Consider the following 23,601-nt stretch of genomic DNA (forward strand, 5'->3'; position numbering starts at 1 on the left):
AAACCTGACTGTCAGTTGGTAAGAACCTGAGGAATAATATCGATATTGAAGAGAGGATTCATGGGTATGGATTTTCAGTATAAAAGTATATCCGTTGTTGCAACATTTTAATCGTAGGGTTGGAAGGACAACTTATCTCTTAGTTATGTTTTGTTGGATGGGACATTTTGAGGTTTAAAAGAAAAGTCGTAGCTTACAATGGTAATTATAAGCTACTACTATTACTACTGGTAATGCGTATTTAATTAAAATTCTGGTAACATATACTGGCTATTTTCACCCTAAACTGAAGGAGGCCACGAATCAGAAAATGATCTTCCGTTTTGAGAGTTTTATCAAGAGGTTATGAAATAAAGCAAAATGCGACAGCCTTTGGAAATGCTCTTCGTATTAGTGTTTATTCCTATTATCAGTTTTAAACATTCACTCGCCCTCGTCAGATGGATTAAAAAAAAAAATTATCTTCACCGGTTTAAAGGTTAAAAGCAACTAGCCACTTAAATGAACGTCGACTGTAAGGGGACTCAAAACTTTGGACATTTATTCATATTATCATTATTAAATATACATTCCCCTTTTTCAGATCGATTAAAAAAATTGATGTTCATCGGTTCAAAAGTTAAATGAAACTAACCATTTAAATGCATGCCGACCTAGAGGAGGTTTAAAGTTTGGTTAGCGTTGACTGGAAACGTTGCAAATGCTTGCCATAAACCAACTGGTGAAGAAGTACAAAAATAATTTTTTATATTGAAGCAGCCACACTCTTGCCCTCATTGCAAACCGTTGATGCTCACACCAAACGCCAAAGGTCTGTTTAAAGAAACAGTATTTTCTCTGCTTTATCAATGTATATATTTATTTTTAAACTTGACAGGGGCTGTTTTCAACGATCTACCCATCAGGTATTTGTGGGGGTTGGCGCGAGAGGTTCCATGGGGTGTAACTCTTGCATTTGCAAGCAGGATGCTTACTCTAGATGATGCTACTCTCTTCAGCTGATGCTTTTCGTATTTACCTTCCAGATTTATTTGTGTCATCGACCAGTATCTTTATATTCCTCATTATCAAAGTCCCGTCCGGGTAGGGGACGGGCCGGTTAATGCCGTCAGTGCACCTCACGCGGTGCACTGTAACCATTACTTAAGGTTCTTTGCAGAGTCCCTTTCATTCGTTTACTATACCTACGTTTATATTCTCTTCATCCATTTTACTTTCCAACCTCTCCTGACAATTGTTTCGTAGTGCAACTGCGAGATTTTCCTCTTGTTACACCTTTGAAGCCTTTTTACTCTCAGTTTCCCTTTCAGTGCTGAATGACCTCATAGGGCCCAATGCTGGCCTGGCCTTTGCCCTAAATTTTGTATCCCAATCCATTCCTCATCGTCGAAGAAAGTATTTTAAAAAAATCCCGTTTTGGCAATTGTAAAACTGGCACGGAAATTAACTAAAATCAAATCGACATTAACAACTTGCCCTTCTAAAGACTCTGATGGCCCATCCAGCCACCAGCCTTGGAATTAACGTAATCCCGGAAATTAATGTATTCGGAATGGCAATCCGCGTTAATTCCAGTAATCCTGTATCGTGCTGTTAAGGAGTACGGGCGGTGGAGGAGGGTGGAGGGTCCTTTGGGAGGAAGGGAGAAGAGAAGAGGAAAGAGGATCTTTGGTCAGGATGATGCTGTCTCGAATTCTCCTGCCGCCTCAGAACCCTGGGGCGAGGAAAGAGGAGGAGGAAGTGGGACAAGGAAGGAGGAGGAAGTGGGGCGAGGGAGGAGGAGAAAGTGGGGGGAGGAGGAGGAGGAGGAAGTCTCGAAGAAGTCCTAATTGAACTTTTGAATTTAGTTGCACGGAAATCTTTTCGATGTCTCCTGAAGGAAATTTAGCAGGGAATAAAAAGGGGAATTGTGTCGTTGATTTGTATTTATTTCTTTATGTTTACAATACTCTGTTGATAATTGTTTGGAATGATGTCCTGTGGCGCACATTTAAGATCAAGATAATAGAAGAAGCGATGATGTTGTTATTAGTACTTTGTTATTTATTGCTAGATGGAGGCTGTTCTTGTAAAATAAGTTTTTCCTTTTGGATACTGAAATCTGATGTGGATAAACTGGTCCTGTAAAGCTGTCGTTACATGTCCGTATATATATATATATATATATATATATATATATATATATATATATATATATATATATATATATATATATATATATATATATATATATATATGTGTGTGTGTGTGTGTGTGTGTGTGTGTGTGTGTGTGTGTGTGTGTGTGTGTGTGTGATGCCTTAATAAGAGTCATTTTTGGAAAGGAGAAAAACTCTATTTGTAAAATCTTAAATATCCCTGTTTATAGTATATATACAGTATATATAGTGTAGATATATACATATATTTATTTTATATATATATATATATATATATATATATATATATATATATATATATATATATATATAATATATATATGTGTGTGTGTTACCTTAATAAGAGGCATTTTGGAAAGGAGAGAAAACTCCTATTTGTAAAATCTTAAATATCCCTGTTTATAGTATATATACAGTATAAAATTTAATGTGTGTGAGCGCGCGCCTGTTAATGTGTGATCTTCTTAACATTTGCCTTTATTATATAATCTGGCAGCTTATTCCGTACTAATTCGATTATTTTCGTATATTCCCCAGTCCTTTCATGCTCAAGTATTTTTTTTTTTACTTTTTAATTATAAAAACTTATATCATGATAATTTTGTTCTTTACTTCATATACCTTAAAAAGACAGGTTTACGTAAAAACGCATACGTTGATGATGATGATAATTATTGTCATTTCTTCTATATTGTTTCTCATTTATTTATTTAATTTTTTTTTGTCGATTCTCTTATATTTTCCAAATGATATCCGGATAATTTTGGCCGACTACCTTTCGTCAAAGTATTCGCTCTTAACTTTCTTACTAAAAAAGCCTTTGGAATTACCATTGTACATTTCAGTATTTTATAGTTGACATAATGCATCCTCTCTCACGTATTACAAAATCCGTTGGAATTTTCCATTTCATATTTCATTTTTTTCTCTCTCATTTCGTGTAATGCTTCCTCTCTCATGACCTGATATCCTTCTCCTCTCTTGCAAAATCATTTGGAATTCTCTATTTCATATTTCATTATTTTTGTTTTCATTTCATATAATGCTTCCTCTGTCATGCCCCGCAAAACCCTTGGGAATTTCAATTTCATATTTATTTTTCATTTTGTACAATTGTTTTCCTTTCTCATGACCTGATATCCTTCTCATCTCCTGCAGCAGGATGAAAACGAGCAGGGCGGAGGGGAGAAGAAGCGACGAATTCGTCCTGCCCTCAATAAATACAGCGACCACTGGGGTGCGAATCGACCCTTCGCTGTTCTCAAGGAAAACATGGCGCAGAACATCAGGGTTGCCGTAAGTGCCGCTTTGAGCAACTTTGGACATACGTTCGTTTTCACTTTCGCTGTGACTAATACTTGCTGTTGTTTCTTCCGTTGCTGTGGTTGCTACTGTTGCTGTTCCTCCCTCTACTTCTGCTGCTACTACTATGACTGATGATATTATAATAGTGGGATACTTAAAGTTTTTAGTTTAGTTTATTGTACAAGAACTCAGACGTTATGGCTTTTTCTGAAAATGTCCCTTCTTTTGTTGTAAGTTTGTGCCGTGCTAGAAATATTGCCATCGTGCTCATTGCTGCAACTACTACTACTACTACTACTAATAATAATAATAATAATAATAATAATAGTAATAATAGTATCACTTGCGAAAATGATTATAATAATAGACATATAGTTCACAATTTAATTTCCGCATCTGCTATTCAGAAACAAGGCTGATATGTACAGCCTTCAATTGCATTAATATACTACCACTTATTCTAATAATTTACTCACTTATCAACAGTGATGTTTATGTGTAACTTTCTTTCACAGAGCGCTGCCACGATCGAGTCCAGCCTCCTCCCCTCCAGACCAATGCTCTTCGACTGCAGGTAAGTCACGTAATCTTTTTTTCTAAACTGCTGAGCTCAGCAATGCGCTAGTGAAAGTCGTGGCCCAGGTAAACGCTTATCGATGGGACTGTTCTTGTGCAAGTATTTCGACCCTCGCCCCCTCTCGCCAGTCCCACAGTGCTCTCGTTGTTCCATAGCTTTGTACCTGAACATCTTTCTTCGTCTTGGCGTCTCGTCCAGCGCTGTGTAACGTCTCTGACTTTGTTTTGATTTGGTGCAAGGGAAAACATAAGATACTTCCCTCAGGTTCTGTTTTAATGAAAAGCAGGTTCTTTCTTTGAGTCTCGTCTAGTGCTTTGTATCGTCTCTGCTTGTGTTTTGATTTGGTACAGGAAAAAAAAAAAGCAAGATTCTTCTCTCACAGGTTTGGTTTGGTATAAAAAATAGAATCTTCCTTGTCTCTGCCTTTGGTTTGGACTGTTGCACCAAAAAAATGCAGGTTCGATCTTGGTTTGGTACAAGAAAAAATTACTGACCCTTTCTTGTTCCAGGTTTTTTTTGTTTTTGTTTTTGATAAAGGATAAAAGGCAGGTTTTCTCTTGTTTCTTCTCTATTTGGATTGGTAATAAAAAAAAAACATTCTTATCTCTATATTTGGTTTGGTTTTTAACAATAAAACAAACATGCATATTTTCCTGCCTCTGAATCAGTTTTGGTTTGGCAGAAAAACAAGAATAAAGTAGGCTCTTTCTTGTCTCTGTTCTTGTTTTAAGGTGACACAAGAAAACGAAGGCTCTCCTGTGTCTGCTTTTGTTTAGTTTGGTGTAAGACAAAATAGTTATAATGTCGTTTTGGGAGGTCAGTTCGTCTGAGAATATTATCCTGTCGTCTTCCTCTTCTACTTCGGATGTGTCATTCATTTGTATTTTTAGAAACTTGTTTATTTATTTTTTTATATATATATATATATATATATGTGTATATGTATATATATATATATATATATATATATATATATATATATATATATATATATATATATATAATCAGCAATAGGAGTGTACTAAAATGATAACATTTGCGTGAAAAAGTGTAGAAAAATAAGTAAGTACAGCATACTTACGTACATTTGATTGTATCTTCCCTTAACAAAGATTACTTACACAAAAACACACGACCTCCCTTAAGCATCTTTTACTAAAGTTCCACAAATCTGAGTTAATTTTATGGTATATACCTTGATCTCAGAACGAAAAGCAGGCACAGTCCTCCCCCAGTACAACTTGCATTTGATTTTTCCTTTTGACAGAATTTCCCCTCCGTCTCAGGCGAACAAGGACGGAAGATAGATATTGCAAGGGCTAGAGAGAATATCCCCAGTATTCGAAAGACAGCGTTACTCGTATTAACTTCCATTTCAGTTTGTGTGTCATAGTTCTGTCTACGACACTAGCTTCTGTTGACGTGAGAAATAGTCTCTTTATTGGAAGATAACGTAGGCTATTCTATTCATTTTTTTTTCTTTTCTGATAACTGATCTCTTCTTTCTGTATTTCCCATCACCTTCTGTTACTTCTTTCAAATGAATATCTTATTCTTTGGAAGCTTGAATTTCAAGTCAGTGGCCCTCGTAGTCATGGAGCCTGGTAGGGTCCCGTGTGCACTAAGATGTACCCTAAATTTGACTTCAGATCTTGTTTAAGGGTTGTTTGGACATAAAAAAAACTTGGTCACATGTTCGACAACTGGCATGTTTTCTGCCATTTTGAAATCCAAGATGGACAAAAATTATAAAAGTCAATAAATGACCAGAATATACTCAATATGCATATTATTTCAAAGGTCTTGAATAGGAGAATACATAATAGGATGGTTTGACATGAATTTTCATCAGATAAGGATATAAATAAAAAAAAAATTAAAAGAAATTTATTCATATATAATTGTTTATCTATGCCTCCCAATACTGTGCGGTAGTAAAATTAAGCAAATAAATCATACACTTGTGTAGCGAACAATTAATTGTTTGGAAAAAAAATCACACTCTCAAACCTTCATTCCACATTCCACCATTAAATCATCTTCAGTGTCTTTGGAATTATTATGACTCTTATAGTATTATGTGGATTGCTACACTGCCCACTTACATCACACTTACAGAATTCACAGCAATTAATGTCTGCTACACGGCAAGGACATACATTTGACCTAAGGCATATTTTACAGGTGCATGGAAATGGAAAATGTGGGGGTTGATTAGGTTCAGAAACAATAAGTGGTACCAGGAAGTCATCTTTCAAAATGTAACCATAATCTAGTGATTCAGTATATCTATGGTAGCTTTTGTGGCATATTTTGTCCAGTGATAACATTGCAAAAAAAGCTCGCTTAATATGAAGGTGTATCAAACAAAAAATTTGTTTTTAATGCTTTTGATGGTTTATCAGCTCATTGATGATGACTCCACCAAAAGAGAAAACCCTTTGATTTCCACAAGAAAGTTCTTTATTTTTGTGATTAACTATTCCACTTGAATTTACTGTAAATATTCTGGTCGTATCACAACCACTAAGTAGTATTAATCTGAAAGAATGAGGAGAGTACTTTCCAATAGGTATCTAACTCACAGTGACACTCCACTTCAGTAGATTCAAGGTCAATCAAAATCTTCTGCAAGAATTTTTCATCAAGTGGTTAATTGAGAAAGTTCAGAAAGTATGTCCATACCTACGTACCTTGGAGGTTCATTTATATGACTTGTATAAATGCTGAGAATCAGCCTCAAACTGTTGTTTACCGACACTTCTCTGATGAGAGTTGTTACATTCAACCATGCCACTTGCACAGAATTATTCAAGAGAGTCATAGTGGTCTTGGTACAGATGCTTTGATATCCTGATGGATGGTCAGCTATGGGGTGGACAAGCAAACACAAAAAGGGCATTGCCAGTCCAAGATTTAGTATGTGAGCACTAGTCACCATCGGTCCATGTTGGGCATGAGAGCAAGGTTTCAACCTTGCTGTATTCAGACAACAGAGCAAGGTGGGGTTAATCATGGATTTTAGCTTAGTTTTTGCCCGAGCCATTGGTGGAGTCAACATAGATAATTCAATGAGGCGATATTTCCTGGGATAAAAGCATTAAAAACAATTTTTGAAAGACTTGTCAAATAGCACACGCCTTCATATTAAGCGAGCTTTTTGCAATGTTATCACTGGACAAAATATGCCACAAAAGCTACCATAGATATACTAGTCACTAGATTGTTACATTTTGAAAGGTGAGTGCCCTTATTGTTTCCACCTAATCAAACCCCTGATTTTCCCCTCCTTTAGGTCAAATTTCTGCAGACATTAATTGCTGTGAATTCTATTTTAAATGGGCAGGTGTACTCCACATAATCAGACATAATGATCCAAAGACAGTGAAGATGGTTTAATGGTGGAATGTGAAATAGAAGGAAATTAAAGTTCGTTACACAAATGTATGATTTATTTGCTTAATTAAACACAGATGGGAAACGATTATGTATGAATAAATTTCTTTTAATTTTTTTTTTTTTATTTATACCCTTATCTGATGAAAATTCATGTCAAACCATCCTATTATGTATTCTCCTATTCAAGACCATTGAAATAATATGCATATTGAGTATATTCTGTTCATTTATTGACTTTTATAATTTTTGTCAGGCAGCCATCTTGGATTTCAAAATGGCGGAAAATAGGCCAGTTGTGGAACATGTGACCAAGTTTTTTTTTTTTTTATGTCCAAACAACCCTTAAACAAGATCTGAAGTCAAATTTAGGGTACATCTTAGTGCATACGGGACCCTACCAGGCTCCAGGACTATCGTAGGCTTGTTCCATATAAGTAGGGTTCATCATCTGAATAATAATAATAATAATAATAATAATAATAATAATAAATAATATAAAATAGAAAATATAAAAATCAGACAAAAAAATATTGCTATTGATGATGTCGCTAGAAAAAACACATTAGTGTCGAATATGCTTAAATTGAAAACTTCACGGTTGGATGACAATGTGCGTATTACTGGAGTCTTCTAACTTTTTATAAAATGCTTTTAGAGCTTCAAATCGATATGTTTTCTTAAATCAGTCTTATCTGGAAAGGCTAGCTTTTGTAAGACTTCAAGAAATAAGCCTTTACAAAAGACAGTGGACTTATTTTATTATTATTATTATTATTATTATTATTATTATTATTATTATTATTAGGCAATGTTGAAAACTCATCATATTGTCATTATCTTGTTGAACGTCTGATTTTTATTTATTTTTTATTTTTTTTTTTTTGCTGTGTTCATAAACCTACCTTCAAAATAGACTAACTTACAATAGTTTGCATAGTTTATACTGAAAGAATAACTTTGCCGAAAATCAGTGTTAGATATAAAATCAAGAGGTTGTTTTACCCACCTAAAAATTCAAATTTACAAACATAAAATATAGTATGATACTCGGATAACGTACACAAACCTCAGTTTAGCCTTCAACAAAGAATCTATACAGTAACATAGCACTTACTTTCAACAACGAAATGTTACGTGAACTTTCAACAATATAATGATACATGAACTAAACACTTACCTCCAGGAATACAGTCGACAGGGGCGTCATTTCAGATTTTTGTTGAGGAGCCAAATCAGCTGGGGATTTTTTATTTTGAGCTATTTTGTGTGCTTTTTGAAGCCACATGAGCAAGGTATCTCAGCAAAAATTATATACTCCCACTACTATTTATTTATCTCATCATCACTGGTAGCTAGTAGACAGACAAGGCTCAAGAAACGTAATGTTTTCGAGAAATTTCATATATTTATGATTGCACATTTAAAAAGAACACATGACTTTTTTGTATATTTTAATGAAAATATACTTTAGAAATCAAATGTGATAGCACATTTTAATTTCGGTAGGAATAATGGAAAACTAGATGCTGTTACTTCTTGGGGCTTTGGGGGGTGAGGGGGTTAAGTTGAGGCTTTTTGTGGGGGAGGGCAACTTGAGTTTGGGGAGTGCAGTTGCTCCCCACCCCAGCCTTCCCCTAAATGACGCCCCTGCCAGTCGATCGTGAACATAAAGTTTAAAAATAAAATGAAGCGAAAGCTCACAGCCCTTCACTATTAAATGCACAAATGTGACACTTAACCACAACAGCGAAATGCACAAACGTAAACCTAACCTCAACAGTGAAATGCGTAAACAGAACACTCAACCTCAAGAGTGAAACGATACACCAGGACACTTACCCTTTAAAAACAAAAATACAATTTTAAGAAAAGACTAAAGTTACCCCTTAAGCGCTCCAGAAATTCGAAAATAACGTCTCCGGGCCGTTGCAAAGAAAACGGACGGACACCTGATGCTCGCTGCCAGTTACCAGTCCCCCCCTCCCCCCTGTCACAGTGCTTGGTAATTGAAATGTAATGGGAAACGATCGCTTTGCGAACGCGGACAAGAAGAGCGGCGGTCACTTCGCGGACCGTGAGGAAAAAGAAAGACATCGAAGCATCGATCCTCCTTCCTTCTTCTCTCCCTCCTCCTCCTCCTCCTCCTCCTCGGGTGTCAAGTGTGAGCGAAAGCTCATTAGGAATGGAGAGGGTGGGCCAGGGAGAATCAAAGGTACGGGCCTTGCAAATTTGCCTTCGTTGCTTTACGGAATTTAAAGACTTGTCCCGTTTATTTGTTTGTTTTTAATATTTGTATATGCATTATATTAAACTGATATTTATCATTATGAACGGTAATTCATTTTTTCGCTTTTTGTTTTTTTTTTCTTGTTTTTTCCTCGTAAGGGAAATTAATAGAGAAAGAGAGCATTTGTTCGTATGTTAAATCGTATGGTAAAATGGTCTGTCTGTAATATCCGGCTGTTTTATAATTGTGTGATAGATCTGATACATCTTGCTCGTTTCTGAAATAATAAATTTATTTAATGACTAGCCATAAAAAATAATAGTTTTATGCATGAAGATATTTATATATATATATATATATATATATATATATATATATATATATATATATATATATATATATATATATATAATAAAATTATATAATTATATATATATACACACACACACACACACACACACACACACACACACACACACACACACACACACACACGCCATTTCCCCCAATATCCATATGACAGTTCGTCAAGGATATTTCGCACGACTTAATCCTATCAAATATTTTGCCACGAATAGCCCATTAATAACGAATTAACTGCACCTGTGAAATCATTTGCATCCGAAACGGGAATTATATATGTACCCACCCTGAACGTGTGTGTGTGTGTGTGTGTGTATCACTCCCAACAAAAGCGTTTGAAGTAGTGCTTGCAGCTTTGTAAATAAAACTTCAATAATAGGGTCGGCAGGAGTCTTAAAGCCGTGACAGATACAAACTGGACCAAAAAAATAAACAAATAAAAATGAGTAATTGAAGTGACAGATTGACAGATGTCAAGCAAAATGATCCTGAATTGTCAGGACAAAGTCAATTCTCGGCTTTGCCCGACCTCCGTCATGCGACGTTCTTTGATTCGCCGACTTCAAAACAACAAAAGCAATGAACATTTTTTTAATAGAGAAAAAAAGGGGGCGGGGGGCAATAAAGTTTTGAAGCAAATGGCAGTTGGCCCAGGTTGCAGCTGTGATCACAAAATCCAGTTTTACGGTCACGGCAGCAGCGGCATCAGTCCAATTTATCCAGTTTTGCGGGGGAAAAAGTTTTGCTGTATAATTATGATCAGGTGGTATTATTCTGTTTTATGAGAGGTGCTTAATGCTCCCAGTGTTGTGTGGAAAGTGTTTCTCTCTGCCTTCTTTAGCTAGTGGGTGCCCTCTAATTAACTTTGAGACAGCATTGGCAGTTGAGTAAGCAGTAAGCTGTAGGTCCCGTTGCTAAGTAACCAATTGGTTCTTAGCCACGTAAAATAAGTCTAATCCTTCGGGCCAGCCCTAGGAGAGCTGTAAATCAGCTCAGTGGTCTGGTAAAACTAAGGTATACGTAAGTAAGCTTACAGTCAAGGAAGGACTTTTCTTTTACGACTTAAACAGCCGTATTGGCGCGTTTCTCGCTCTTTGAGACCCTTCAGTCCCCACTTTCCTTCATTACTCTGTCCACTCAGTGTCCAACAAACATTCAAAAGAGCTGGTTCTGAGCTTGGTGCAGTATTTCTTATTGTCCCAGTACAGTAATTGTGTTTAGGCATAATGCCCGGTTGCAGTTTCCGGAATTCACTTGTTGAACCTATTCCACAAAACCATTTTCTTCTAGGTCTCACTTCTTATTGAGCCCAACTCCAAAATATTGTAGAGCTGTTGACTATTTAGGTAACCTGATCATAGGCATCAAACTCTAACACTGTAATGCCATGAAAGATAATTCATATCCAAAAACTTAGAATATTCTGTCAAGTCAGATTTTTTTACTGAATATTATGACTATTCTGCATTTTACAGTGGGAAAAGTATGATGCGTGAAGCTGTTAAATGAATTCAGAAGAATATTGTGATTATATCTCAACATTACTTTGGGCTCCTGTGAATCAATGAGACTTTAAAAGTACTACTACAATATATATTGGATAAAATAAATATGCTTAAAAAAACAATACCAAATTTATTTTTAAAAAATACAAATAGAGCAACAATTTCATAAAACCATCTAATACTCACTTGTGATGCTAGAGCATCATACTCTCATAGAATATCTTGGGATACCGGTAGTAACTGCATATGAATTACAAGGTCATACATACTTTAACCATACATATATCACAGTTTCAACTTATTCACATATGTTAAAAATTGAGCAAGCATACTTCTCATGTAATCAGTTTCAAAAACACACATAGTATGTTGACAAGACACATTCCTATCAAACTCTTGAAATTAAAGATGTTTGTTAACTATCAAAATTACATTAAAATTATTTTACAGTTTTAAAGTGTTTGTCAGGAGGTATAAAATTCTGGAAGCTTATACACTTACATAGTATAAACAACACTTTATATTTATAACTAAAATATTACAAACGCTTCTGACATATTCCAGTAGTATGCGAAAACAAAAGAAAATATTGAAATTCCATAATACACTTCCTAATTTTCATAAATTTATTTTTAATTGTTGAGAGCACTAACTATTTTTCTGTTTTCACACCTAATACCTTTGAAATTAATATGCCATTGAAATCAATATATATCTCTTTACTATGCAGTGAACTTACATACAATTACAGTACATTACAATTATTAAATGTTCTCCTGGACTTTTAACAAATGAACGGAACTTCTTAATTTTAAAAACATATCACTTCTGTGTTGTCACCAGCAGATTCCAGGTAATTATTATTCTATTACAATGGAGTGAAAAATTTAATATTGTAGTACTGCATTCCAAAACAAGCAGTACTGCAATAAAATTACATGCAGTTAAGAACAGTTTAGCCAACTGAGAACATATGAGACACTATCCCCAATAATAAAATCTGGTACACTAAATTTAATAGCAGATATCCTTTATTCATACATAGCCATGAATATCTGAAAAGGCAAAGTAGTAACACATAAGTATTTACTTATTTACATAAGTATTTACATAATTATTTATTTTAAACGTCTTATTAAAAGAAAGTAAGTTTTCGCTTTATGAGCCTCTCAAAAGCAGTTATCAAGATTCTACTTTATCTGACACCATGACCCCTTTTTTTAAACTAAGTCATACATATATACATATACAGGACTCACTGGACTAGTATGAACAAAGCATACAAAAAGTGACAGACCACAAGTTCGTTGTAGTGAATCAATTTTTAGTATGCATATGCATACATAGTCTACACCATTGTAAATCTGACTAACCAAATAGTGGTTCAAAAAGATGAATGAAGCCTCATAAAGATGTGTGTAAAACTAAGGTTACAGAAAAGAAAAACCTCTTTGAGAAACAATAATAAAAATAAAAAAATCAGAAAAGGCCACTACAGATGATTCATTCTTCTTGAAGAACTTTCTAAATGACAGTATGAAGGACTTTTAAGGCAGCTACAAAAAGATTTAACTCTTATATAAATCAGGTAAACTGGACTGGAAACCACCCACTCAAGTAGTTTTCATAAAACAGTAATTTTAACAATTCAGCGTATCAAAATTTGTACCTCATTCAAGAATTTCCATATTCTAGATGATGCACAAAAGACTTCAGAGGAAAGTATCTTTAAGTTTGGTAAAGTCAGTATAGACAAGCATTGGAGTAGAGTAAAAGTACACTTGCAAGCAACTTTTCTATTAAACACATGGAAAGTACAGCACTTGTAAACACATTTTAACCTGAAACTAGGAAACCAATTGCATTGGTGTGTGTTTCATGAAGTATTGTAAATGAATTTTTAAGTCACATCAAAACTTCAAAATCATAAGTTTGAGAATGTATGAACAGTGTACTTCCTGATCAAAAAAATTATATGCTCTGCTTTTGCAAAAGAAATGAAAGGAAGAACTGATCTTCCTTTCACATCACAATAAACACCTTAGAGTAAGCAACACAAATGTTGCACAAACACATAGATTGCACTTAACATGAACCCAAATATCACCAAGAAGGTACAAATATGTGCCCTAATATGACCACTAAAAGGAGTCAGACAGTTGTAACTTATTACTTCCAAAAAAGCCATGTCACAAGATAGGACAGTCTTGAAGGTCAGAAATTTAAAGAGGAGATATATCCCACCTAAAAACTAATGACGACGTGAGAGTACTGTAGCTCCCTCAAGTCCCAAAATATGCAGAAAAGATGGTTTGGGAGACAGGAGACTGCAATAAGGGCAGTTCGTAAATATATACTGTACTTTGTCAGGATAAATAAAAACTGTTGAAGTAAAAGTCCAAAATAAAAATAACTCGTACAAAAGAAATCTGTGCCCCAAAAATGTCTAAGAAATGTTTCATCTTTTACTATCATTAATTTGAAAAAAATTAATGATACCAGGGAGTGACATTCCTAGACTCTCATGGTGCTCACCCTGTGTCATGACTGAACAATACAAACTACAGAGCTACTGAGTGACAAAACAGGAATATCAGCGTGAGAGTAAATGCCAAAAACAAATTTGAAATTCATCTAAACTACAATGTTCAAAATTATTTGAAAAGTACCGCACAAGTAAAAAATATTTGGCATTACAGACATCCACTAGAACCTTTGTACTTGTGAGAGTGCAAAAGTCAACACAAGTACAGTTTATCTCTTTAAAATTATTCAGGAGCATCCTGCCATTTTATGGCAAGAGGTTCAGCATTTAAAGTAGTAAGAGGAAAAATAACAATGTGAATTACCAACACTAACCCACACACCAACCTGCAAAAAAAATAAATTTTACAATGGAAACTGAGCTGGAAAAAGTGGAAATGGAAAAACTTTCAAGTCCACATACTTGAATGTCCTTCGTGTTCACCACTGAGACACTGTAACTATATATTACGGCTATAAAAAATTAGATACTGGCTTTCAGTATAAAAAATTAGATACTGGCTTTCAGTATCACGGGGCCTTTTCCTAATTGATTTTGTATATATGCCTACGCTGGCACACTGTCCCCATTAAGTGTGCTGTTCTTTGTTTTATGTATACATTAAAGGGACAAAAATGAGTAATTCTTATATTTTCATATGATGATAGCTGCCAATGTCTGAATACCACAGAGAACTGTGGCATTTCCTATTAGTTTGTTCAAGAGTCCCTTAATAATTCCCAACTACAGTGCCAATTCCTGCATTGTTTACAAGCCCAAACTGTAATGCAGCCATTTTTGTAACCTTTGTTTTATACTGAGCAAAACTTCAATGGCAACACTAATGAAAATGAAATGTTAGGTATTTGTGATACTGTACTGTTCATATATAGTACAGTTCATATATAATTTTAAAACAATTCAAATTTCAACAAATAACAAACCAGTCATTAATATTCAGATCAACAAAACAATCAGACTTGGCTGTGTATGTGGCTGTTATGTAGGAACTGGTCTAATCTGAAGATGTTTCTTTGAGAATCAGATAAACTACAGCACTTCTGTGGCATGAAACTACAGTACAAAGTAAACAAACTTTGGAAATTCCATCCTTACCGTTTCAAAATTCTTAGGTAATTGATGAAAAGAAAGCTGTTTTACTTTCTGCACATCCTCCTGAAAACACTGTAATGACCGTAGTAGGATTCCATTACCTTAAGTGAAATTTCATAATTATCAATATCCAGAAACCAATTATTCAGCATTTTGGATAATCATGTATATAAGTATGTACCATGCAGGAGAAAGTGTAAACTTGTGAAACTATTAGTCTCAATTACCAAATACAGTACTGTTCATAAACCTTCAGTGTGACCAAAGAGTTGTTTTTTCTATTTAAGCAATGCACAGCTTTGAATTAAACATCAATGATAGTGTGTATTATGTGTTGAAATCATGTGTGTAATACCCTTTTACACAAATTCAGTATTCTGAATTCTGCAGTCACAAAAACTGATATGAACATTAATACGTATTAGACCAGTCACTCCTCAGCATCCGAACAATGGCAATGGCTACATTAATTGTAATTATAAAAACAACCAGTGATATACAAGTCTTTCGCCTCCTAGGTGCATCTGGATTATCCTCACTTTGCACTATAATCCTTTGTTCTACTGGAGAAGTCGATGATCCAGACTGAAAGCCATCCAGAGATGGACTTAGCAACTCGACAGTGTAGATCTGTGTGGGTTGAAACGCTTGATTCATTTGTTGGGCCATTGGCTCAGAGGGTCCTCTGTAACTTGGAAAAGAGCTACAGTAATAACAAGGTAGACCAGAGTAGCCACACCCAGGTAAACAATTTGGCCCCCCAGGTGGAATGTGCTCTTGTCGAGTTAACGACTTCTCAGACCGTGAACAAGCATGGCGGTGGCATTCACAAGAACAATCCGTACTTGCATCTGTGGACTCCTGTGGTTCCTCATTTACATTCCTGTCTGTCACTTTCTTCCCACAATGAGCACATACCTCAATACATGGATATAAGGGTGGTAATGGTAAGCTGCTCAAACTGCCGCTAATTCTGTTGGCACCACTACGCTGTCCTTGCATAGTGGCATCTTCATCAGGTTCTTCTCCCGGGTCTTCAACTGAAGGTAATGAGGCACTTCGTCTTCTGGAGTTTTCCATGTTGACAAATTCCTAATGGAAAATAACTTTTGTTAAAATGTTAGAAGGTTGTCAGTCTATCAGCAGCTTAAAAAATATGCCTGCTTCATTTCACTGATTATGAGGGAAAGCAGCTCAACACTGTACTGATTCAGATTTGGAGTGCATACGTCTTTTTGTGACAAGTCATTTCTCATCAATAAAAGGTACAAAAACAGAGGTGCTATTTGTAATGTTAAGGCAAACACAATGTTCTTAGAACCTAAAAAGGACCCATGTAAACCAAAAGCACTGTTATATTTACACTTAATGTATATATCCTGTACATGTTATTTCATTACAGTATGCTTCAGTGATTATTCCTTTAATAAAGAATACAGTACTGTATTTATCACAGGCACCCATGCATTGCTTTCAATTCAGTAGAGTTAAATTTTTTTTTTCATCATAGCATATATCATTGTTATTTCAAATTTGCAGTGGATTTCTATCACAGATGAAAAACATAAAATTACAAACTTTGACTGGTGGCCACCCCCTTTGTAATGTGGTTTCATTCCTAAGGTACCCTACACTCAATACAAGCTTCACTTTAAACCCTACTTCAAGCAGTTTGTCAATTGGTAGGGTCTGAAGGTAGGATCATTGTCAAGCAAGGTATGTGCAATGAAAACTGTACATTTTTTTTTCTTTTTTTCAAAATTCACTGGAATACTAAAAAGGAACTACAAAAACTAATCCTGAGGGTAGAGCCCTGTTTGCAAGGGTTTTAACCGGGGAGGCTAAGTATTCATATATTTAATGTGGCCATAACAGTTTTCTACATATTCCAGTCTCAGTGGAGAGGCTTTACCTAAGGATACATCACTCCTTGAAGAAAAAAGTACCTTATTTAGCTTCAAGCACAAACTGATCAAGCTGCTCTCCCTTGAAATAGGGCAACAATAGGATTTAGGAATTAACTTACTTGTAGCCACAGAGGTATTTAAAACTTGAAGTGTTAGCCCATTTAAAACTTGAAGTGTTAGCCACAGAGGTATTTAGAACTTAAATTGTTAGCCACAGAGGTATTTAAAACTTAGTGTTGTAAGTGCTTTCATCCAGGGAAATGGACTGATGACAGTTATGTATGCAAGGTTTACAGGATTTCCATCTACTGACACACCAACATGATGAACTTGATTTGGGAACAGGTCTTCAACTTGAAAAAAATACATGTAAAAAATAAGCTGTCCTTTCCCAGAAAAATCCATGCCTCTTCTCCTTTTACCTTATTCTGATGCACCGGATTTTGAAACTGGTAACTTTACAAACACAAGCTGGGCTGGATTTAAACAGAATCCTAACAAGATACGTATGTTACTAATTCAGATTCTGTGAGGGTTGGCAGTAACTAACATGAACTGTTCAGTAGGGGACAGTAGTCAGAACGAGTAAAATCACGAGTAAAATCAATCACTATTCCAAAGCACACTGAATGACAAATTGGACAAGTTAAGTTCTATAGGTGGGTTGTTTTGTGGTTTGGTATTACCATTTTTATTGATAAGCAGAAAGCGGGAACTTGTCAAGTAACTATGTTCTTCGACCAAACTGTGGATTTGGTTAATAGTTAAGCTAACTTGGAAAACAGAATTCAAATTAGGCAGCATTTTTCAACGTAACATTGGCTAAGCCACTACGAGATTTCATTGTAATGCCGAAAATTCCTCAACGCTTTCCCGGCCAACAATTTTAATTGTTTTGGGGATAGTGGAACAAAAACTAAACGCCTCATGCTCCACAAATTCGGATGCTAGGTCTTTTCCTACTATCAAAGAGCTTACCATTGCCACCTGTGCAGTTGCAATTCATTAACTGTCAACCCGTACCTGGTACTTCACACTGTAATGACATCGGAAATGCCGCGTTTGGTTGGGAAGAGGCAAAAACACGGGATGAAGCCCTTCTCTGAAAGTATGGGAAGGACGGGCATTCCCAGAGAAAAATCCTTCGGGCCAAAATTAAAAGGCAGGATAGACCTGCCTTTCGGGAACTGTAGAACACCCAGGTAGGTAAACAGGTTCCCAAACTTCTTCAGCAAATAAACACCTCACATCGAACACGGTACCAAAGCTCTGGGGTAAAATAATACGTAAAAGTACGCGTTAAGACATATACGTACCGATCTAAAATTAGAATCTTTGTTGTTACACCAAAGTAACTCCTCACAACTTGTACACTGTAAGCACTCTGCACACCTGGGCGGTAGAGGCAGCAGGGAGCAAACGTAACCTGGGGGGCGTTCATGAGCAGAGCAAGAAAGGTGAAAACAGTCTTTGTTTGTTTGGTGTGTTCTTGAGTCCTCATATCAATTGCCATTCAAGTACATTCATATCCCGATATTTTTCGTTGTTATATATGCATTAATACCTATAAAATGATGAAGTGTCTTCAATTAAAGAAAATAGCGATGTTTCCCTTACTGAACGCGCACTTTGTAAGACCAGAAATAGCAGTTTCGCCTTGATATCGTGCACATTTTTGTGTGAATTTGGTTAGAAAATGGGGTTTAAATGTTGGTTTTCTTCTTAAAATCCAGTAACTCATAGTACTTTAAACCTTATACCGATGCCTGAAAATTAAATATTTCAAAATTGCAACTGAGGCTTGGTATTTGTTATGTATACATTACCTTGCGTTTGTTTGTGTTACGGTGAATGGAGCTGCCAGACGTAAGTTGTTCGGCATTTTTCTTAATTCTACTTTCTTTTAAGGTTTTTAACCAGTATGTTATTGTCAGTGAATTGTTAATTGTGAAATATTCTTTAGTTATGGAACTAGACGTATGATAAATCTTTGTATGATGGAGAAAAACAAGTAAAAGGAATCGAAGTTATCATTCTGATGCAACTGCCCCTAAGGCAGCTGGTACAGAAAATGAGATGTGCTAGAAAACGGGTGTTTCTTATGGCAAACTAAACGAAGTCGCTTTTTATCTTACTATGATGTACTGTAGTGTACTTATACCATGACAGCCATTTTTTCTTTACATCGGTGAAATACAAACAGCTACAGTAATTTGTTTTCGTTCAAACCCCACTGCCTATGTGGTCTTCTAAGTTAGATAGAGAATCTAGTAGATCTGTTACATTGTGACCCAAATTGAGTGGGAGTCACAATTATATTTTCTCCAGTGTGCCACGACAGTCAAGCATTTACCATTTTCTCTAGTAATTTCCATAAGCAACGTCTTAAGAAATTGGTCTGCAATTACAATATTTACAGCCTTTGCTAACGTAAGGCCATGTTAATCGAACGTTAAATATAACGCAGTTATGCAGTGCAAAGTACACATCATTCTGCAGTTGGAATCCGTAATTGAATATCAATATAATAATAGATTTTGAAAAAAAAAATACTTGGTCATTTGTCTTAATAATAAACACGACAAATGATGACAAATGATATATATATATATATATATATATATATATATATATATATATATATATATATATATATATATATATATATATAGTGGAACCTATGTATGTAGCAGGCGTTTCAAGCTTGATTTCTTCGTTGAAGAGCGTAGCATTGATTATTTTAATTACACTAATATTATATGTATGTTTTTATACATACGTATTAGATATTTACATGAGGAAATAGTATTTACACTGTTTAGCTCTTGGTTCTTACGTTATTTGTATTTTGGTAGTGAATAACAGGGTGATCTGGAACGAATTGTGTAATATCTATAGGATTCCTGTCACAAAACCATTATCTGTTTCCCCAACTGTTAGACGAGGAAAGTTTCATTCAGTTATATCCCTAACAATATTTGATAACAGTCACAACTGTATTCATACTGTTAAGTATTGAACCTGAATTAATCCCGTGTACAGAAAACTTCAATAACATCCTCTTGCAGCACCGAACTAAATATTTACTGAAAATTCATTTCAAGAGACCCCATCCAAAGTCATTTTGCATATAGTTCGTTCAAGGGTAATTTCAACAACCTAACTTTTCTTATCCCCCAAAACTAGGCAGACACGGTTACAGACTTTTATAAGCATTCTTTGTTGCCTTATTCATATCTATTTCTGGCCCATGTGCAGTAAACTTACCATTTTTCCTCGCGCTCACTAGTTGGCGGGTGGGGGGAGTGTCGTAGGGATTACTTAAAGTTCTCAGTACACCCCATCGGCCCCCGTTGCAACCCCTTTCATTCCTTTTACTGTACCTCCATTCAAATTCTCTTTCTTCCTTCTTACTTCCCACCCTCTCCTAACAATTGTTTCATAGTGCATCTGAAAGGTTCTCCTCCTGTGACACCTCTCAAACATTTTTCCCAGCGCCTGGTCTTTGGCCTAAATTTTGTATTCCATACTTTATTAAATACCAACTTTCGTTTCCCTAGCTCCTTTTCTCTTTCTTATACGCTTTTTCAAGAGCTTCTGTTGCCCTTCTTGCTTTATCCATTCTGTGGTTTAGCCCTTTTGTTACCCTACCAGAATGTGCAACATTTTTATCTCATATTCCTATGAGTCAACCACCTGTTTTTCTGCCATCAGTACCAAAATCCGTAATTCAAAATTCACTTTGAAGTTTCTTCTGTAACGAGTAACGAACCCTACCAAACTTTCTCCAATCTGTACAGCTTTTCTTCACTATTTCCAGTCCAGACTCCCATTTGGAAGCATTATCCACCCGACATTTCAATCGCAGTTCCTTCCCTTATCTCACAAGCTTAACCCTACAATATACTCAGTGAGACTCAGACTCTTATCTGAGATCACTTCTACACCAGAACAGTAACTCACGTTCATACATTTTAGTATGAATTTTAAGTCATAGATTTTTCTGATCCATTTTATCAAGCGGCACACGCCCACACGTATGTGCCACGGTTAAAAAGAGATTTCTCTTCTTCGTGAATGACCAGAAAGAGAGCAGGTGTCTGAATCATGTATCTTCACACCTTTAAATTAAGTGGATCAAAAAGAATGACTCATCCATCTTAAGCCGCAACTAGTCAGAAGTGGTTGTTAGTAAAGAATAGCATGATCTTAAGTGCGGTATACTGTGTATGCATACCTCATAATACAGTAATTAATAAATATACTTGAATTCATTCAAAATCGCTAAAAAATTAAAATGTATTCCGTCCTCTAAGAATTAAAAACTCCTTAGGGAACCATTTTCTCGTACCCATGGATTTATTTACCAAAAGACGTGTTGTTTTTGTCTTCAGTAGTCTCCTTCCTATCTTAGCTGTAGAAACTCGCCAGTTGTAGTTGTGGATACTTTGTTATCTAAGAGATGCGGAAATCTGCGCAACCTTATTTCTATACCGTTGCAGTAACTCGGAATGCTTCCTCAGGTAAAATCATTGCAGGTTTTTTGCTGTGATATCGGATGCCTTCAAAATATGCAAGGAAATCTGACTTGTTGATTTTCTCCCAGGTTGTTTTAATAAACTGTTAATAACTATAACAACTGAATTTAGTAGATTTCAGACAGCTGATGATTAGTTGGGCAGGGAAGGGTCGTTCGTCCGGTTGCCTTCTTGGGTTAAAGAATGATCTTATATCTTGGCTTGTTTCATGCCAGTCACAAAGATTCACTTTAAACTCTGGCTCGTTTTCTGCCGTGCAGAAGGAATTCCATGGTAAGCAGGCTTTCTGTTAGGTTTGAAAAGTTCTCTCACCTGGATTTAATAAATAACTATCTGAGGGCTACTGGTGAATATATGAGTGCTGCTCTTTAGAGGCCTAGTTATTTCTGAAGCTCTGCAATTTCTCCCTTGCTTCACAAAATAGCTTACCGCGAAAGTTGTGTGCAATATAGTCTCCTCTTTCTGTAAAGTTTGGCTGTACAAGTTTTCATTCTTCTAGTTAGGTATCGTCCATAATATTCTGGTCTTTGTTGCTTCTACCTTCCGCAGAAATATTACCATGCTTACCTTGCATATTGTATTTAAGCCTTCACGACCGGTTGCTTCAGGGAAATAACCTGGCTCTGGTCCCATTTCTTGAAGATTTGAAATGTATTGTATTTATGCTGTTGGTAATGGAGTTTTGTGTATCACTGATAATGTATATACATTTGTAGCTTTCCTGTACAGCTAAATTTCCGTATTTCATATGTAAATTTTCATACATTCTTAATATCATTTGTGCCCTTACAGTAATTACCCATAAACTGTAGCCTGATCAGTGAACTTTCAGGTATAAAGGAAAATTGACGTACTGTGTGCACTAGAGGGATGGTTTACACAATGCAAGCAGCGCAGCGATAAGTATTCAAGCAAAAATCAAGAATTTGATTAAATTAATTGCATTTTACCTATTAATCAGTCATCACCTGACTGCTCTGTCTCAGGCCACTGTTCTGTGTAAATTCATGCGATACTTAAGCTGCGTATTAGTAAGCATTTTGTACAGCATCCCTCTGAAAGATTTGTGTTATACCGGCATCCTACTATGACCCAGAATCGAAGTCTGCTTTTATTTATTTTTTTTTTTTTTTTATCTTTAACGACTGTCCTCCCTTTGATGTTCAGCTGTTCTAATGCGTTCTGTTTCTTCCTTTTTCTTTGTAGTGCTGCCACAGATGGTGATTCGTAAGTACAGAATTTCTCTGCAGCATTCGGTTTAATGATGAGAACCCCTCATTTAACTGTGATAATAACAACTGCTGTTATTATTATTATTATTATTATTATTATTATTATTATTATTATTATTATTATTATTATTATTATCTCCTAAAAGGTCATACTACGCAAGACTTTTGTAAAAGCTGATGCTAAATTGAACAGCACAAAAGGTAATCTAATTTCTCTGTCGAGGGATTTGAAATGTTCATTAAATCAAATGATGGAAGAAATTGATTTTCACTATAATCTTTTAGTGTGGGCTTTTTACGCTTTATGCTAGATAATCTATTTAACATAGTTTAAAACTTCTCGCGTGATATGTTTTCTTTTTAATCACCATGCTCCTGTGATATTTTGTTTTATTGATATTGTAGAATGTATATGTACGGGGTTTCCGTAAAGTCTGAAACCAAACAGGATTTTCAACCATTTTTCTTCTTTCCCGCCGGTTCCACACTTTTAAGACACCCTGTATAAAGTGTGACTGATGTTAAGATAATTTTCCCGGATGCATGTTTTTCCTGTCACGAAGAAATAATTATGTATTGTGTTTTTTTCCCTGTGTATTAGTTAGTTTATATTAGTTTTTAATATGTCATATGAAGTCGAGATGTGCTAGGATAATTTCCTGTTAGCTGTATAGCTTACTCCCAAAGAGAAAAGGAACACAAATAGGGAAAATACAAAGAAAACTATAGAAGGCGGTCTACGTGCGGGTTTCG

The 23,601-nt window shown here is 35.5% G+C and overlaps 2 protein-coding genes across 4 annotated transcripts in view; one reads left to right on the forward strand and one right to left on the reverse strand.

The window, feature by feature from the left end:
* Positions 1–23,601, forward strand: part of LOC136836285 (adenylate cyclase type 2-like) — a 395,106-nt gene that overhangs the window by 343,903 nt on the left and 27,602 nt on the right. The window contains exons 13-15 of one of the 3 annotated variants that reach the window (XM_067100345.1): positions 3,320–3,454; positions 3,979–4,037; positions 22,823–22,843. In XM_067100345.1, the coding sequence (XP_066956446.1) occupies positions 3,320–3,454; positions 3,979–4,037; positions 22,823–22,843 (215 nt within the window). Of the gene's footprint in view, positions 1–3,316; positions 3,455–3,978; positions 4,038–22,822; positions 22,844–23,601 lie in introns of all 3 variants that reach the window. The other 2 variants (XM_067100343.1, XM_067100346.1) reach the window with 2 other exon arrangements.
* LOC136836286 (uncharacterized) lies at positions 11,649–18,541 on the reverse strand. Its single transcript, XM_067100347.1, has 2 exons — positions 18,395–18,541; positions 11,649–16,263 (listed from the first exon to the last, which is right to left on the reverse strand). The coding sequence occupies exon 2, from the start codon at positions 16,249–16,251 to the stop codon at positions 15,583–15,585; it is 669 nt and encodes a 222-aa protein (XP_066956448.1). The 5' UTR covers positions 16,252–16,263; positions 18,395–18,541; the 3' UTR covers positions 11,649–15,582.

Source organism: Macrobrachium rosenbergii, chromosome 56, assembly GCF_040412425.1.
Source record: "Macrobrachium rosenbergii isolate ZJJX-2024 chromosome 56, ASM4041242v1, whole genome shotgun sequence".
Classification (NCBI taxonomy): Eukaryota; Metazoa; Arthropoda; class Malacostraca; order Decapoda; family Palaemonidae; genus Macrobrachium; species Macrobrachium rosenbergii.